Source organism: Lagopus leucura, unplaced genomic scaffold (assembly GCF_019238085.1).
Source record: "Lagopus leucura isolate 7727_CA_CO unplaced genomic scaffold, USGS_WTPT01 Super-Scaffold_100012, whole genome shotgun sequence".
Lineage (NCBI taxonomy): Eukaryota > Metazoa > Chordata > Aves > Galliformes > Phasianidae > Lagopus > Lagopus leucura.
The window spans coordinates 15,297,676-15,315,916 of NW_024962267.1; the positions used below are offsets into that span (position 1 = coordinate 15,297,676).

The 18,241-nt window shown below is 37.6% G+C and overlaps 2 protein-coding genes across 5 annotated transcripts in view; both read left to right on the forward strand.

The window, feature by feature from the left end:
• The window catches only part of TFPI (tissue factor pathway inhibitor), a 211,789-nt gene extending 211,321 nt beyond the window's left edge, over positions 1-468 (forward strand). For all 4 annotated transcript variants that reach the window (XM_042874827.1, XM_042874829.1, XM_042874828.1 and 1 more), the window contains one exon: positions 213-468. In XM_042874827.1, coding sequence (XP_042730761.1) covers positions 213-395 — 183 coding nt within the window. In that variant the 3' untranslated portion in view covers positions 396-468. The remainder of the gene's footprint in view (positions 1-212) is intronic.
• A 56-nt stretch (positions 469-524) lies between these two features.
• CALCRL (calcitonin receptor like receptor) overlaps positions 525-18,241 on the forward strand; it is a 61,569-nt gene continuing 43,852 nt past the window's right edge. Inside the window, exon 1 of the mRNA XM_042874826.1 lies at positions 525-621. The gene's annotated coding sequence lies outside the window, so the exon portion shown is untranslated. The remainder of the gene's footprint in view (positions 622-18,241) is intronic.

An 18,241-nucleotide genomic window follows, 5' to 3' on the forward strand; every position in this document is an offset into this window, starting at 1 on the left:
TCTGGGGCACGATACAGTCCTGCAGTGTCAGCAGAGGTGAGTTGGGTCACTGAGATTTGGGAGGACCGCAGCTTGTCAATTCTTTGGCTCTGAAGAAGCGTTCATTTAATGACTCATTTCTCTAGGTCTAGTATGAGGAGGAAGATTGGTGAGACAAGTCCTCTAGTGTGCTCTTTTCTGTAAGATGAACGAGTCTTTTCTAACTCGTTTAGGAGCACGAAGCTTTGGCTGGCGGACGAGCCGCAGCACACCTCGGGAATGGTGCAGGAGCAACGCTGGCAGGCAGAACGGGGCAGCTCCTCGAAACCCTAGAAGAGCCTCGCTTCCCGGGGACACGCCACATGAGCGCGAAGAGTAATTTAACGCGGGCTGCGGGCGGGGTCTCGGTGATGTAACAGGAAGCTCTGATGGCTCGCTGCTGCCGCCGCTCCTCACTTAGCGGCCGAACCTCTCCCGGCGCTGCCCAGAGCCGCGCTCCTCTGCCGGGCTCTCGGACTGCACCGTGCCCTGCGGGCGCCTGCGCGGCTCCGAGCCGGCCGGCCGGGGAAGCGGAGGAGCAGCTCTCCGCTCTCTCGCTGGGAAGGGAGATCCAATCGACTGGGCTCGGATCAACTCCGCGTGGTGAGTACACATTTAAACAGTTTCGTTGTTTCACCTAAAAACGATGTGTTTGTGCCGTCTGAACGCCGTTTGGTCTTACGTATGTTCGAGGGAAGAATTAGGTGTGTTAGCATGCATTTACGTGAACCTCAGCATGTGCTATGCGATCAGCAGAGAGAAAGGGGTCTTAGGAAAAAGCTTCGTTTATTTTTAGTTACCGAAACCCTGAGCTGATTTTATAGCTGGTGTTGTTTTAATATATATATTTGAGGAAGTAGCCAATGATAACTAAGTAGAAAGATCGGGAAAAAAAATCCTAATAATCACTTAAAGATTTCCTTCTAAAACCCTAATATCAGTTAACCATATTTCTGACTTTGCATCTGGAGAGAATTAGAGGCATCCTGATTTGAAAACGGTCCATGAGACTAATCCAATACAACGTAAGCTCTTTCAAGAGGAGACAAATTAGGTGATAAAGTGGTGCAAATTCTCTTACTGAATGCTCTTTTAGCCTTACTGGTGTTATTATTTCAAAAAGAGATTGTATCCGAATTATTTCAGTTAGATTTTGCATTGAGATTGTATCCGAATTATTTCAGTTAGATTTTGCATTGTTATTATATGACAGAAAAGATGAAGCATCTATTTGCTTGAGAAAAAGTTAGCTTGAGCTTAGTGCTTATACATGTGCTGGGGTTTTTCCCACACTCACTGAACTGATTTGCTGAAGGGTAGTTGTCTACTATTGAATTGCCTTGAGGAGCTATTGGTCAGTAGAAATGCGTGATTCTGTGCCTTCCACTGTACAGTTGAGAGTGTTGCCACTTCTTCATCTTCTGAAAGCAGATGCCGTATTTATTCTGTTTGGAAAAATACAGTTGTGTGGTTATGATGATTGCCTTCACTACATCTGATCATCTGCCTGTTGGGGGAGAGTAATGGATCTGTAGAATATTCAGGAGAAGATATTTTATTACTGAAGGACAGTTAAGAACCAACATAGCTTTGGTATCACAGTTGGATTTGATCTGCAGTGGTTCATTTAGTCATCCATATGTGCTTTACGTTGAAACAGTAAAAACACCCCAACAAACTAGCTGTGGTTTTATTGCTCTCTACCTTAATAAACTTCTGCCAAATAGTTTGGGGCTGGATCTTGCTCTTACGAATGTGTCAGTGCTGAGTCTTTGCAGTAATATTGTGCATCCTGAGGATCGTGTCATTCATTTGCAACAATAATGCATATAACCTTTTAAAACTGTTCAGGTTCATGATGTGCTAAAAGCCTGAATGTTGTGTTCGGAGGTCCTTTTGATGTGTTGAGAGGAGGCATGCTGGTTCTGGAAAAATATGAATGAGGCAATATTTGAATCTGAGTTTTGTTACAAAATACACATGCTACACACTGAAATGCTCAGTTATAAATAAAAGATGTATATTTTCACAGTATTTGCTATTGCAATCTGCTTGAACTGTCATTGACTTGACTGCATATAGGAGCAATTCCAAAGTCTTTATCCAGCTTTAAAAACCATCAGCTCAAAAGGCGCTTGACAGTACTGAATCAAGCAAGATGGCATTTCAGAAAAATGTCCATGCTGTTTTGTACAAAACTGACTGCCTGAACAGTGTGGTGGCACGGTGGAGAAGGGCATTATGTCTGTCCTGTTCAAATGTTGCCATACTCTGAATTCCTGATCATCTGGGTTCTTGCTCTACATTAAGAAATGTAATGTTACCCTTTGAATATGCTTGTCCCAATACAATGCAACTGTTGTAGTCCTAATTTGCTGGGAGCCAGTGGGAATTCTTCCACTGACTGTCAAAGGGCAGGATATTCCTCAGTGTGGGTATTTTTATGTTGAAGGAGTTATTTATTGTGGTTACAGTCATTACCCATCCTGTAACTGGCATACTGTGATCTACTGGCAGTTGTTCTTTTAATAATTTTAATTTTATTTTATTTTATGTTCTGTGTTAAACAGATCCATATGTCTTGTTCTTGGTGAATAGTGGCTTACCTGGCTAAAAAACGGAGCCCACTCAGGGACAGCAGCACTGTTCTGTGGGCTGAGTTCTACAATCCGGGTTTAGGGAAGGATACAATTAAGAACAGAACCGAGTGAAGAAAAGTACAGACATATTTCCTTTGCTGGTACTATAATTACTAACTTAGTTCCAATTTTCTGTGAATTTCAGTAAATTAGCTGCTTCCAAAAGCACTTGTAGCATGTGGAAGAGATGGGTAGGACCGGGCCCACAAGGCTATGAAATCATACTGATGAAGTATTCAAACCGGCTCAGTCATTTGGAGGGAACTGTTGTTATCAATGTGTTTTTAATAACAAAGTGTACACAATGATAGTTTAAAAGTATCTATTTAATCACTTCTATAGTAAGTGCTGGACACAACATCAGCTATTCTGAAGAAAATTGAAGGAATCTCTCCAATGAGAAGCCAAACACACAGATTTTTCTTTCTTTCTTTATTTATTTTAAAGTAGAATTTCTCTTTAAGAAGTAGCTCTCCTGTGTTCCCAATGTATTTACAGTGCTCGTGATCTGCTAGCAAAATTCCTTCTGTGTTTCTGATCAGCAGTCGTTCCTACAGAGCACATACGCAGTGCTGGCAGCACCGCAGCGTTGTGGTCACCTCTGTTGCACAGGCGGGTGTTGCTGTGTGCAGGGGCTGCCTGCATTTAGCTTTGCCCTCTCTGAAAAGGGTTGCTTGTTTCACAAAACAGTTCATGTAACTGTTGTAGCAAGTTGTTAGAGTGCTGGAGTTAAACTATATCTTTGTATTATTGATTTATGCATGTGCACGGAGTATCTCATGCTGATTCGTAGTGTATCAACTAAAGAGGGAATGTACATGATTTGAAGGAGATCTACCAAGTAAATGAGCCTCAAACCTTGTCCTTCGTTTAGAAAACTGTGAATAGGTAGTATTGCTTTAAATTGGCTGCATCTGAATGTTGTATTAATATTTTAAAGAAGAAGGAGGAAGCTTTCCATGCGTGATCAAAGCCCCCCTCCTTTTTATCCTGTTATGTCTTACGTTAGCAGTACTACTGTATTGAATGTCTTCTGTTTTTTATTCTTATAGCCAATATAATACATTGCACAAAGGGCAGCAGAAATGAGCCTATTACTTATCTTCATGATAAGTACCTATTATTTTCATGGAAAAGTCCACAGCCAGTATAGTATAATACAATAGCTTAATAAAATACTGTTAGGAAAATAAATTTCTTTTAGCAGCATTTTTTTAGTCCTATTTTAGAATCAAGACAAAAAACTGAAAGGCTACATTTTAGAATTTTCAGTTATTTTTATTTTTACAACCATCTCTCCTGCATGTCTGCCTTTGTCTCCCAAGCTTGTTTATAATGTTTACATTTTCCCAGCAGTCATTCTTTTTCTGCCTTAGTTCAGTGCAAACACTTTCAATCGCTGCTGCAGTATGTGCTGTCCAAAAGAACAGGAATGATTTATTTAGAGTTGCTTTTCCTTGGAAAGATGCATTTGAAATCCATTTAACTGAATGTAATGCATTAAAACAAAACAAAACTTTCCATGAGAGAAGCACTTACTTCAGGAAAAAGAAAACAGATTCCTAACTAGGGTAAATTTGTATGTCTCCCTGAAGCTGTTACCTTTAAATATAACACAGATATCACCCAAGAGTTTCTGGCAGTTTTGGCCACTGTTGAGCTGTGGCTGACAATTAAGACACTAACCAAATTTTAGGAAAGCAAAAACAACGTTGTATTTCTGGATTTGTGCCTGGAGCCCTTACTTAAGAAAATATCCCAAACAAAATTAGTGCTTTGTTTAATAAAGCCCATACCAGTCTCACTTCCCTTATTATACCAAGGACAAGGAACTAAACTTCGTGAATTTGATTTTATTTTTTTTCCAAAGCAGCTACTCCATGTACAGTATTCCATCAGCTGCATTTAGGCTGATGGTAAAAGGTATCCTTTTAGTTCCAAAAACTGGATTTTCCTTTAAAAGTATATTGTTTTGTAATCCTGAGCCTGGAAATTGTACAGCCATTTAAGTAGTGGCAGTGGTGGTAAACATTTATTAAGGTAAGCAGAAGACAGACTGTGCACAGTTGTTCTCTCCGAACTCGTGCATTTTAGGCTTTATTTTCTTTTCTTGTCAATATTAACAGAAATGAATATAGTCTGTTTCCCAGTGTTGTTGTACTCCATAGTCCTTCCTTGCTAGAAATTATAGAAAATGTATGTATCAGGCATAAATGAGAACTTGAGACATCACGTTACTTTCCTGCATGTATTTATGTATTAATTTAATGCTGTAAACAGAGGAAAAAAAAAAACGTGACTGCATTCTTTTCTTTAATTATCTTTACTCAAAGGACATGGTCTTGTCCAGATTATCCCGAAATGTTCTTATATGGGATATCTGCCCTTTTTTCCTCGTAATGAAATCCAGCAGGTGTCACTCTGGGGATTAAATAAGGAATCTTCCACAAAGAGATATAAGTTTGTTTGGGAGATGAGATGTTGAATTTAAAAGATTTATTTCAATGTATTTTTTCCAGGATAACTTTTTGACCATGCCTTTTTCATTTTTAAATGTCTTTTCTTTTTTAAAATTATGTGATTTAATGAGTCTGATCTTTCTGAGTGTCCAGTTGAACAGGAAAACCCACACATTTGTATTGGACTATTCAATGAAAAGGTTTATTCGTAGTTGTCAAATCTGGTCCACGGAGAGCTGGGAATCAGTTAAGCATTGCCTTTACTAAAAATGCTTTTGTGTTCTTCCCTGGGAATCAAAATTACTTGTCAGTGGAAATTCTGTTTGCACAAGTGCTGTTTGTTATTGAAACAGTCCATGTATTGGTTTCTATTTAAATCCAAAAATTGACATCACAGATAATTATCCCAACATTCAAAATACTTGGAGAAGAGAGACTTTTTCACGTTGAAGCAAGTTGCTGGTAGGAGAAATTCAATGCTGTATGTTTTGTAATGGGAAAAGAAGGGCTTTTTTGTTGTTTTTGTTTTACATCTGTTGCACAGAGTGTATCTTTTGAGTGTGTTGTGTTTCAGTGGATTTTTGCATAAGTGGATGATTCTGTAGTCTAAGGTTCCATATCGTATGGAGTAGCATATTGAAGAATGTGTGGATTTCTAGAGGAAATTCTTGCTTATTTCCTGTACTATGGGAAAGCCTTCTTGTACTGAAACAAAACTTCAGCAGGCAGCTTTGCAAAGTGAAGCACATCTCTCTTCAGTCAGAAAGTTGTTTTTTATACGTATGTGCATACCTAAGTGCATGTATATGTACATTATACACATAGAACACGTGTTTTACATGTGTATAGCTATGTATTTTGTGCACATTTAAAAAAAATCATGTAGTTACATGACTTGTAACCTCAAGCCTCTTTAAACAATTCAGTTTCCTTTCTCTCACTTCTTTCTCCTGTGTAAGCCTCCATCCTGTTCCGTTTTTTATTCTATTCCACTTCCTTTCCTGTGATGGCTCTGAATGAGTCACTTTGCCAGGCATTAAGATGTCTTGACAGTATTTCCTAAAGCTTATCCTACACTAGCTCATGTGGATGAAATTAACCTCTGCCTTATCCTTCCTTTCGAAGAGAAATATCTGTCCTAACACATCCATTTTCTTGGAAGGGGAAGGTGAGGGTGAGAACCCTTTCCATTAGTGACTGTGTATATTTAAACTAGGAGTCCTTTTCCATGAAAGGCTCTTAAGACCAACCAACATGTTTACCACAGCTGAATATCAAGATCGGTAACTTCTTATAGAGTTGATTTATTATTCGGTCAGGAAAAAGGTAGTTGAAAAACGTTCAGGAAAGCCAAAATTAAGGCTCCTTCCTGGTTGCTGTTCAGGTACTCTCTGCATGGCTACTGTTCTGCATTCTTCATTTTTTTTTTTTAATTAAATGCCTTGTATATTGTGTCATAACATATTGAAGGCCACCAGGATTGTGTTCTTGGTATGAAGCTAGATCAGATAGAGCACTTGGTTAACACTAAGTGGGTACTTAAACACAGCTAAACTGTATCCCTTCTTGTGGTTTTGTGCATGCCAGTGCAGTTTGGGGTTTTAAAGCTATTCCTTTTTTTATTATTATTATTTTATTTTTATTTTTCCTTCTTTGTTTCCTTTTTGGTTTTGTTTTGTTTTGGTTTTTAATTTATTTTTTTTTTGGGGGGGAGAGGGGGTGCAGAGGTTTAATGCAGGTTGTTTTGTTTTTTTCAGTTCTGGGTAGGTAAAGATAGAAACATAAAAAAAAAATCTAATCAGTTAATTGTGTACATGCATCAGGAAACAAAAGTCTTTGTGCTAAAACCAAACAAGGAAAATTATAGTCCTAGAGAAGAGTGACTTTGGAAAACAATTAGCACATGAGAATAAGGATTCCCTTTAGGCCAAACTCAGCTGATTGCCCCACAGAGCTGCAGAACAGCAGCTTCACTTCTCCATCAGCTCAGAGTGAAGGAAATCTGAAAGGTTAAATCCATTCTATCATTTTCACATTTTGTAAATAAACAAAAAATAAAAAGTGAAATTAAAAAAAATTAACATGGACTTAAATTGCACACTAGCAAGCAATGTAGAAATAGAAAAATTATTTGCTATCACAAACAGCTGTAGTCTTTGTAATTGGAAGATCCAACAATTCTGGCTGGAGTACAGTTATTGCGTGTTCATTTAAATGCTTGTTCAGTTATTCATAGTAGAGATGCTTAATTTGTGACTACAGAAGGTGATTTGAACAGACTTGAAATCTTGACGGTGTCTTTCGCAGATTGATTGAAGAAGTCCCAGCACTGCCTTGGGAGAACCTCGTGTTGTCCTTTTGCATGCTGGATGCACTATCTTAGTATTTTCACAGCTCTTATCAGTTCCTAGGAACTTTTTTGGGTTTTTTTTGTTCATTTGTTTGTTTTTGCCTTTCAGAATGAACCATTGCATGGTGGTAGATAGGCCTGCTAGGCCTGCTTCTTTTTTTTTTCCCCCCCTCCCTTTCCCAGTATTTCAGAATATATTTTAAAAATCCCATTTCTTCTGTAGCTAACATCTCTCTTCTAAAAACTATGCATACAATTCAAGGGTAGAATTCACCCTATGTAGTTTAACTGGGCACTTTTATTTAGAGCCACAGAGATAACATAGTCTGCAGGCATGCTAAGCTTCCCTTAGAGTCACATTACAACCCATGAAGGACATGACAGAGTTTCATGGTATGTTGAAAGGATGGCAAAATGCTTGCACCATCTCTGTGGGGCCACTAGAGCACCAGAGCATATCAGCATACACCACTATTTGTAAGATGAAGTGTATACAAGCAGTGCAAAATTAAAATAACTCGGATTCAAAGTGTATTTTAGGGCTCAATTGCAATAAAATTTCTAAATAAGATTAGACAAGGGGAGAAAAGGTGTGCTAAAATGCATGTTATCTAATGAAACCAAAACTATATGATAGACACTTGTGGCTTGATAGGCAGTTACCTGTCATAACTCGGCTTTCTCAGAGAGTGCCTGCATGCCAAACCAGTGTTCAAAAATAGCATTTTACTGTGCAGGAGTTGCTTAAGAAGTCCCACAGAAGTTTGTTTTCCTTTTAGAATTTCTTTGCCTGTTAGTTAGACTTCTAAGCCTTTCTAGTAAGCATTTAAACAGTATATAAGTATTCCAGCTCTGAGGTAGAAGATGTTCTGCCTTCTTGAGCTAACAGTAAAATGGTCAAGTCTGGTAGCAAGAAAGATCACATGATGGAAGGAATTAAAATTGCTGTAGCACACACTCAGAAAATAACCAAACTAATTATAATGCAGTTCCCATTGTAAAACAAACTGTGTGCAAGTAAGTAATTGAAGTGATAGTGCCTAGAGCATGATTTTCTGACTGCAGTGACAAAGCTGAGCCAGGTGTCCAGTGGTCACCTGGAGGCCACTTCTTTGGAAATGTAAAGCCATTTCTTTACATACATGACCATTAAGGTAAAGAGAAAGATTCTTTCAGGTAGTGAGATATCTGTGCGTGCATTTGTGTGTATGATAGGAATTCACAGTAGGGTTGCTAAATTAACTGTCTATTCATTATTTAAATTTGGCAACAAAAGCAGTTGCTGGGATTTAGTACTTGATTCAGCTAAGATGCCAGTAACTGCTATTATAAACTAGCTTGTGTTTTCTCATAGAGAGTGAAGGTGTGTGTGGAGGATTCTTACTATTGTATCTTCTCCTCATCTGTGCGAGGAAAGGAATTTTCCTATTTCCGTTACCATGCTAGTTTTGTTGTCTTTTAAGGCACCATTTCGAGCTATCAGGTGGCTCAAAACTTCTCTCAGTTTTTCAGGATTTTTTTTTTTTTTTTTTGCTTAGTTATGAGCCATGATTTGTGCACATGCAATTCCATGTTACTTTGGTTCCTTTGCTTTCCTTTCCTTTCATCCGCAATTAAAAAAAAAATTGCTGAATTGGAGTAATAGAGAGGAACAATGGGCTATAACAGGATGTTCAAGGCAGGGTCATTACAGTATATTTTCTTGTGCAATCCTGTTATGAGCAAGCTACATATTTACCAGCTTGCTTAATTTGTCAGCACCCTATCATTAGTGCGGTAAGGTTATGAGCTGCCTGTTTTCTTTCAAAGTTCTATATAATCTGATAGACATTTTATCTATTTGTAGAAATTTATTCCTAACAACTTTCTATATATTTTTTTAGCATTCTGTATTTATCATCATTGGTAGTGACAAGAAGGGTGGATAAAGTAATGAGGAAAAAGAGCCAGGAAACACTTCAGTGTGAAATGGCAAATTAGTTTTAGTGTACTTTGCAAAATAAGCTTCCAGAAGCTCATGCTGAGCTGCTGAATTTAAAGGTCTAGATAAATCTTTTACAACAAATACCTTGATTTTAAAGTTTTAAAAGAAAACATTTGATTTACAGGGTTGTTTTGTGTTTTGAGAGTACATTTTAGGTAATTTTCAACAGTCATAATGCAGGAGGCCAGTCTGCTCTAAAAAAGTGAGGGTAGGAAATAGTGCCTGTGCGTCTCTGAAGCATCTGTGGACAGTTATGTCATGTGTGATTAATTTGATGCTACTCTAGATGAGGGACACCCACAAATGATCACAGAAGCAAATAAGGAAAATGTGAAATAAGGAGGTCAAGCAAGAGGATTCTGTCACATCTGGGAGGATACAAATTTGGAATTGGTATCCAGGAATTAGTAGAATAGATTAGAAACCAACCCAGATGGATTTTGGATGCTGATGAAGACTGTGTGTTTTCAGGATTGTGTGAGAATATCTCAGTCTTTAATCAAGATGCGTAATTTTCTTAGATGTGAAAATGATTCTTGGAATAAATACAGCCTAATTTGGAATACTGGGCAGAAGCTGTGTGACAGAGTCTGTGAAATGGAAAACAAAGGGTACTGTAGGACAATTTTGAGGTTAGCAGAACTGTGAGGGGAAGTCTGTCTGGCAGCTAAATATATCAGTGCTGCCTTCTTTTGCACAAACTTCTGCATGGGAGGACAAGGGGGTGGAGGAATCAGCCACTGCTTGAGTATTCATCTGTAAGATTCTGGTTCTTTCAGAATAAGAGGCATGTTAACTGATATGAGGTGTCAGTGGATGAGGTTTGAGTTGATGCTGGTCATCAAATCTTTTTCTAATTGAAAAGTCAGTGCAGCTTGAATGGCTCTCTGGAAGTGTTAGAGACCAACTGCTTTGCTTCAGCTCTGACTCAGTTTGGCTTTTGAGTCTTAATCCTGCAAATCCTTAAAGACGGAATAGGACACTTACAGAGTACTAAGTGAAACTGTATGGATGGCACACAGAGCACAAAACAAGGCCAATGGCTTGCAAAATCAGCAACAAGTTGAAGGAAATTGTACAGATGGCAGGAAAACAGCTAGTGACTGGCAAGAAAACATTGTGAAGTAAGTATGTATGGGGAAAAAATGTCGGTTGGCTGCTGGGGCCACGATACTACTACTATTTGAGAGGATACCCAGTAGTTACCATGCCCAATGGTATTATCTGTTCAACAAAGAATATCAGTATATTGTTTGGCAAAGGAAAGAGAATGATTAATGTAAAAAATAAAGCAGCCATTTAATACTAATTAATAGTATTTATGTGACCGCACACTAGTTAAAGCATTCCTTCTGAAAATTATCTTGTATGCCTGTATGTATGCAGTATTTTAATGGAAATGGCTCCAAGAAATACACGTGCACTTCCAGAATCCATTTTCGAAAGGAACACTTAATTGCTTAGAGCACAGAGTATATGAAAAGGGTTACATATGATGATGATTTCCTTATTGAAATCAACCATGTTTGCTTAGACAGTGACTAGTTGAGAGAGCACTGGATTTCCTGAGTTTATGTCATGTCTCCAGGACAGGACGAGAGCCATGATTAAAAAAGATGACTGTTGGGTTGCTTTTGCTGTGAGAAAGCATATCTCTTTACTCTCTCTTCCCAAGAAAGTGAGATGGAAATAGCTCTCACCTTTGTAGGCTTCTAGCTGATGCACTAGAAGCCTGCAATCTGGAGATCACTCAGTCATACTAATTTGCCCAAGATTCATACTGCCATAGATCATCACAGTTACTTGATTTACATGGAGATGCAACCAATGTGCTTTCACAAAGTTTAACTGCCTGAATATTTAGATAATATTGGCCTTTCTTATCAAAAGAGAACCTTCAAAGAATCATCAGAAATTTTCTGGCAATTGTTCTTCGTTTTGTTTTCAAATTGCTCCTGATTCTGCAGATTAGTTTTATATAAAAAGATGAAAAAGGCTTCTAATATACAACTTGGTTTACTGGTTCAGGTAATTTAAAAAGAAAATAACTGTGGGCCTACATTTGTAAGCACTCAAGTAGAGTAAGACTCAGGTAGAGTATAAATTATTTCCAGTCCCTTAGAGGGAGATGAACCTCAGTTTGTCACAGTGAAACAGTTGTTTCCTGGCAAGGGCTGTTGGTTCACAACTTTGAGTGTTTGAAGATGTCACGGGTCATATGGATTCTGTATGTTTGCAGCCTTTTGGGCTTAACAGGAAGGTCAGCAAGTTATCAAGTAACTGCTGTCTGTTCGAGGAGATTCAAATGCCTTTCCTGCCCTGCTGTTGGGGCGCATCTGCTTTCAAAGAGAAAACAGCACTGGTCTTCTGAAGTTGCCACTATCTACATCTTGTCATCTAGCTAAAAAGAGCAAAGGCAAAATTAAAATTTACTTGCTTTTTTGTTGTTGTTGTTCCATCTGAGATCTTGTAGACCTTGTTTTCATCTGGCGTAGTCCCTGTGTAACTACCCAGTTCTATACATTTTTGATATTGTATACATTTTTGATTCGTTGTGTGTTTTGGTAGTCTCTCACAGCTGCCTTTCCAAAGCTGTCTGTATCCCCAAATCATTAGGAGGATTCCAACTTCTCAGTAACTATCTGAAAGAACTTACTGTGTTTTCTGTATATAACCTGTGTATTTATTGTAATAGAACAAATCGTAATATAATTCTTCCTTGCCAAACCTACATGGATAGTGTGAAGGGTGACTAAACCAGAAGCCTCTCTTTCCCGAGTAAACCATGTGATTTTCTTTAATCCTCATTGCATGAGAGCATGGTTATCAGAAGGCCTATTTTCAAGTTGCATGTTTTTTGAAGAAGAGCAAGATTTGCTTGTGGAAATGGTAGGTATGTGGTCAATTGCATGGATGTAACTGCCTCTATTTTTGTAGGCTTAAGCAATAATTAACAGAAAATTGGAGCTTTGTTTGCGTTTTTGAAAATACAGCGAGCACATTATCATTGTTACAGCTAGACAGATCTCTTCTGACAACTACTCAGTGAATTAACTTTTTCCTTGTTTTGGTTAAGGCAGGTAACCTTTGCAATGCTCGGTTTTGCTTACCAGTCATATCGATAATCTGTAGAAATGTCTTATGTTAAAATCACAGCACAGTATTCAAGAAAAATCTTTGATGTTTATTGGAAAACCACTTGGTAACAAAACAAACAGAACAGTGATTATTGTCAAATTTGATTTATTTTAAATAATGACTTTTTTTTTTTCAAAATTAGAAAGGGATGAAGCGATTCAAATGAAGTGAGAGGCCTCTCTCCTCCAAAATTCAACTTGTACCATATTGTACATAGTTGATGAATGGGTGAAGATTTTATTGCTGATGACTCCTTCACATGCCTCTGCAGTTCCTATTTTTTTTGTTAGATTTGGAATCCAAGTACCAAAATGTTATGGAAAAAGGCTGCTCTTGCATTATTTCTGGCATGCTTACAACTTGGGAGTATCTAAAATATCATCAGAAAGTTTGTTCTCATGAGATTCCTGTCTAAATTTCCAGACAAATAAATCTGGAACATTATCCAAAGAAATGTAGATTCTTTGACGCTCATAGAGTTACAGCAGAACTTGTGGTTGACATTTTGGTTTATTTTTGTTGCTGTTGGTTTTTGTTGTTTGCTTGGATTTTTTTGACTATTTCCCTTGTAATTTTTTTTTTTTTTTTTTTTTTGCATAATCTTAGTTATTTCTTACTCTTCCTCTCTTGTCTTCTCAGCAAAACAAATATGTAAGAACTTCCTATGTTCTTTTTTCCCTTTCCCATATTTTTAGTGCAATTTATCATTCACTGTGCTTGTAAAATAGGTGTTATTTTTGATGAGCATTAGTTTGTTTATTTGAAGTGGAGTTTGATGGCAGTGTATCAGTCCACATGCAGAATGAACTCTGAACTGAATCACTACTGAAGGTTAACCCAAGTGAGAGAATGAATATCATTTGGGGAAAATTTGTTTAGTTCAGGTAGATTTAATAAAGAATATACGTGTTATTAGTATATCAAATTCTCTTTACTAACAAGTCTTTGTTATTGAAATATTTCATAGTTTTAAACATGATTGACCAGTTTGTTCAAACGTTACTATAGGAAAACAATTCATGCAAGGATCTGCCTATTAGAGTAGCATGAGCAGAGAGCTACTTTGCTGGTATAGCTGATGCAGTTGTTACTGTGTCAGTGTTCATCAGTAATTAATTCCATTGCTTTAACAAGAGCACTTGAAGACCATGTTATCATTCTAGCAGAACCCTGCCAAGCAGCTGGTGCTGTTTCTTGTTTTTGTTTTGTTTTCTTTTGTTGGTTTTTTTTTTTCTCAGGGAAGTAGGATTGAGCTTGCTGGAACTGTTTCTCATCTCTCACAGATAAATATCAGTAAACTTAATCATTCAAAGGGAAACACGTTTGACACTCATTACCTATGTGGACAAAAATATGAGGGCTGCTCCATAACTAATGCATCCTGTTTCATTCTCTTGGCCTGTGACACCAGAGGTGGACATTGCTGGAATGCTAGCCCAGGTTGAACCTTCGTGCCAATATGCCATTATAGTTTGTTGCCAAGAGACAGATGGCAGCAGAGGGGCAGTCTGATAGAATGGCTTCTGGTGTGGTAGTGTGTATGAGGCAAAATTCTAAAACTGAATTCCTCTTTGTGGAAAAAATGGCACACACTGACATTCATTGGTGCTTGCTGAACATTTCTAGAGACCAAACAGTGGATGTGAGCACAGTGTAGCTGTGAGTGGTGTGTTCAAGCAGTACTGACTGTGCTGTGGAAGGCAAGCCATGTTCTGTGTGACCATGCACAGCTGCCACACCATGAAGTGAAGAGCATCTCAATCAGCTCATCCATGCGAGTTGGCTAATGGCGGTGACTGTAGAAAAAGTGTTTTGTAGCTGAGAATTTGTTCTATCAAATATTGTTCTTGTGCTACTTGTATCACAGTTTTCTTGAAAATAAATAGGAGGCATTATTTTCAGTGCAATCTATATCTTATGCCATAATCACTCCTATTAATGGTTCATTAATATGGTTCAAATTTTATTGACATTCGTATCTGTAGCCTCCTAGAATAAAATGTATTACATATGCTTAGATAGCTGATCAGCAAACTAGAGAATGTAACAGAGTTATATTTTAGATTCTGTCCTCATTTAGTTACGTGTACTTTCCTGAGAAAAATCTACTTCTCTAACTTATGTCCTCTTGCAGAAGCTCCCAGGAAATATTTACATATAGGAACAATGTTCCCAAAATTGTTCTGTCAGGTGAAAGATTTATGAAAGTATATTCATTGTGAGTAAGGAAGGGAAAAATCAGCTCTTATGAAAGTATATTCATTGTGAGTAAGGAAGGGAAAAATCAGCTCTTGGTACTTTGCTAGTGGTTTTTGCACTGTTTTGACCTCTACTAGCATCTAACAGTTGTCCTTTATTTCTCAAACGTTAATGAGTTCTATTTCAAAATTATGCTTATGGAGAGACCTGCTTCCTTTTGGAAGAACATTAGGTAGACTGGAGGCAACTGATCTTCCACTCTCACCTCTTCTCCAGTCCTGATGATCTTGTTAAGTTTTTAAAAGCTTGGCTCCGTAACAAATTACTCATAAGACCAATTAATGCTGTGTGGAAACAGATGTTTTTGATTTGTTAGCAATCATGTTGTTTTCAAGCTTCAGAATATCGCAGGGCTATTATTTTTTTGTAATGCGCCTTTTGATCTTTTCATTTGTTTTAGAAGACTTAATTATGTTGCACAGATAAAATTGAACTGGAGCAGTTACACTTCAAATGAAGGATTTCTGATCGTGAATCAGTTCTAGACCAGTGAGCTTCAGTATCCTTCTTTTAGCTTCTGTCTGTGTCTTGTGCACAGTGCTTGCTGAAATGAAAAAAGATGTTTGTATCTCTTCAAGGGACTACATTTCTTTTTGCATTGCTTTGCCTAAATAATAATAATAATAATAATGAAAATTCTCCTTGGTTGTCTAGGAACTTACTGATTGCTCTGAAACTCATGTATCTTTATCTAGCTATACATTCAGTTAATAACAATAGCATATAAATTATCCAGACTTTTTCAGAAGCCAGTGACTAAAAGTACTTGAGGGAAAGATCATCTGTGTTTATGCAAGCTATATTCTGGGCTATAAAAAGTAACATTATTTTTGTAATTATCAGCCATTAATTGTGTTGACTTCCTTTTCCTCCTAGAATAAGCACAAAAAGAAAGGCATGTTTGTGTTTTGTTTGAAACCTTGATCAACAACAGCTCCCTAACTTTCTCTTTTACTTTTCTGAAGTTTACTTGCTCACAAATGGCATATGTCATCAAATTAAATGCATGTTTGCTATCTATGCAGTAGGCTTGATTAAGCTCTGGAGCTTCTGTCCTCCACGAATGCTAACAAAACTTCACAGTGACCATCTGGGCATCTAGCCTTGTTCAGAACAGGATCATTTCTTATGTAGCATTCTGCATTTTAATAATCTCTGGCAACTTCAACACGGTAGTTAAACTTCAAAGACTGTTTTCTCTCATGATGGCCTAAGGGCTAGTGAAGCATGGAGAAGTGTAAAAGAAATACATTCACAGTTGCTGTCATGAGAAAACTTTGTAAGAGTCAGAGTCACACTCGGGCTTCTCCTGGGTCAAGAGAGCCACAGCTCATAAGCGTTCCTCTTAAGGGAACTAACAGTGAATAAATGACAGTGAGCAGTGATTTCTCACTGTCTGGTCAAGCCGTGAGGAGAGCAATAGGCACTGGTAGAATGACAAATATGCGAAGACTTGCATTTGTGGATGTCTCATCAAGTCTGTCTCTAGTTCAAATCAAAACACCTTAATCAAAAGTAACTGCCTGATTTACTTACCAAAATTAACTGAATTATCTTACAAAGTATTATAGGGTTTACAAATAGATTTTCATAGTTAAGACATTTAGAACACTTGCTTGGGAGTGTTAACATGTAGCTTTAGAAATATTAAGTTTTCATAACTTAAACAGCCCTGCTTTTTTACTTGCATAGTTTAGTGGGGACAAGATATAATGTATAAATAGTATTCAAAGTTATTGAAGGGTTGCATTCCTTGCAATGAATGCAACAAATGCTGCCGAAGCCCATTTCAAGAATTATAATCTCAAATGTATAGCTCAGATAATAGATTTCTGCAATAATTCCTTAGTTTTCCCCATAGGATGTGATAGCTGCAGCTAGGATGAAGAATGCTAACAAACATTGGGATGTAGCAGCAAGTATGTCATAACCACTTGTGCCAAGAAACTAATCTGATCTGATCCCATAGTGATCAGCTCCATCTATGTCACGGTCCTGTTGGAGAAAAATGATACTGCTTAGAGAAATGTACTGGTGACATTTTATGGTAGTATATGTTGGACAAATATTGCTTCTCAATGAGATTTAAATATGAATCAGGTTTTTTTTCATCTTTTTCTCTATGCCTAGAAGTTATCATAAAGGAAGTGTAATATTATACTGGTAAGATGTGAAATGCAAATGATGTGGGAATAATTTAGAGAATAGACTTTCCAAATCTGAAGTTGTTTTTATGTTCCCAAAAAGTACATGAAAATTACACTGAATAGCTTTCAAAGCTGACTACTTCAATGTGTTTAGATATAAACAGTAATTTAAAACCATAGTTTGATTTTATTTTTTTTTATAGACTAGATATCTATGAGATACATCTTAGTATCTTTCAAAGATAAGACGTTATATAGTTAAAATACAATTACATGCAGGGTCCATGAGCATGCAGTGTGGTAATGAGTGATGTTTACAAAATAATTCACACAGTTTTGGCTGTTGGAAGCTGTATTGTTAGGCTTCTGGCTGGGACTCAGGATATCCCTTGCAGCTTTCAAAAAATCTCTTGAGCCCTTAATTTCCAGATGAATAGTCACTGAAGCTCCACGGAAGAGTCCTTGAGCAAAACTAAGGCAGCACTGAATGCCTAGAAAACTAGAACTGTTAAAGCCCTATGGTGAAAATAACTTGTTGGAGAGGATTTTAAATTGTTCAAGGGGCTGCCTGGATCTTATTTGAGCAGTGTATGCCACTTGTCTTTGGATATATTTTTCATCAACCAATATTACAAGATGTAAGTTATGTTAGGAAATAGGGGATGGTGCTGCTGTATTACTTCTATAAAATTGTGTCTTCGGAGCTGCCATTTTATGACTGCTTGGCAAATCCCAGCGGTGCCATTTGCAATCAGGAAGGCAAGCTGCTAATGAGGCTTCAGTAAAACTAATATGTGATGCAAATGGGTACCTTCCTTTCCTTCACCCCTTTCACTGCTTCAAGAACAGTTGAATTTGATCACTTAAACTCTGGGAGGAGCTGTTTGCTGCAAAAATGACTCCATATTTCTGTTTGTCTATGCTTTTGGTATACAATATTTGAAGTCTATACAAACAAGACAAATTAAACAGCCTGCTGTACTCATCTGCCTTAGCAATTGTTTTGACAGATTACAGTTGCTGGAAATCTGCACAGCTTTTTTTCCAGTGTTCTTTCAGCTGTCTTTTGATTTCATACCGCCATACCGTAATGTTTCACCTTTTTATTGGGATCTCACCCAAAATTTTCTTGATGCTTTTCTGGCCGTTGGTGAAGTGTTTCTGAAACCTTTACTTAACTGGCTGGCCCTTTCTTTGCACCCTGTGGAGGTGATTCAGTCTTTAACCTTCCCACCCATCCATCCCTC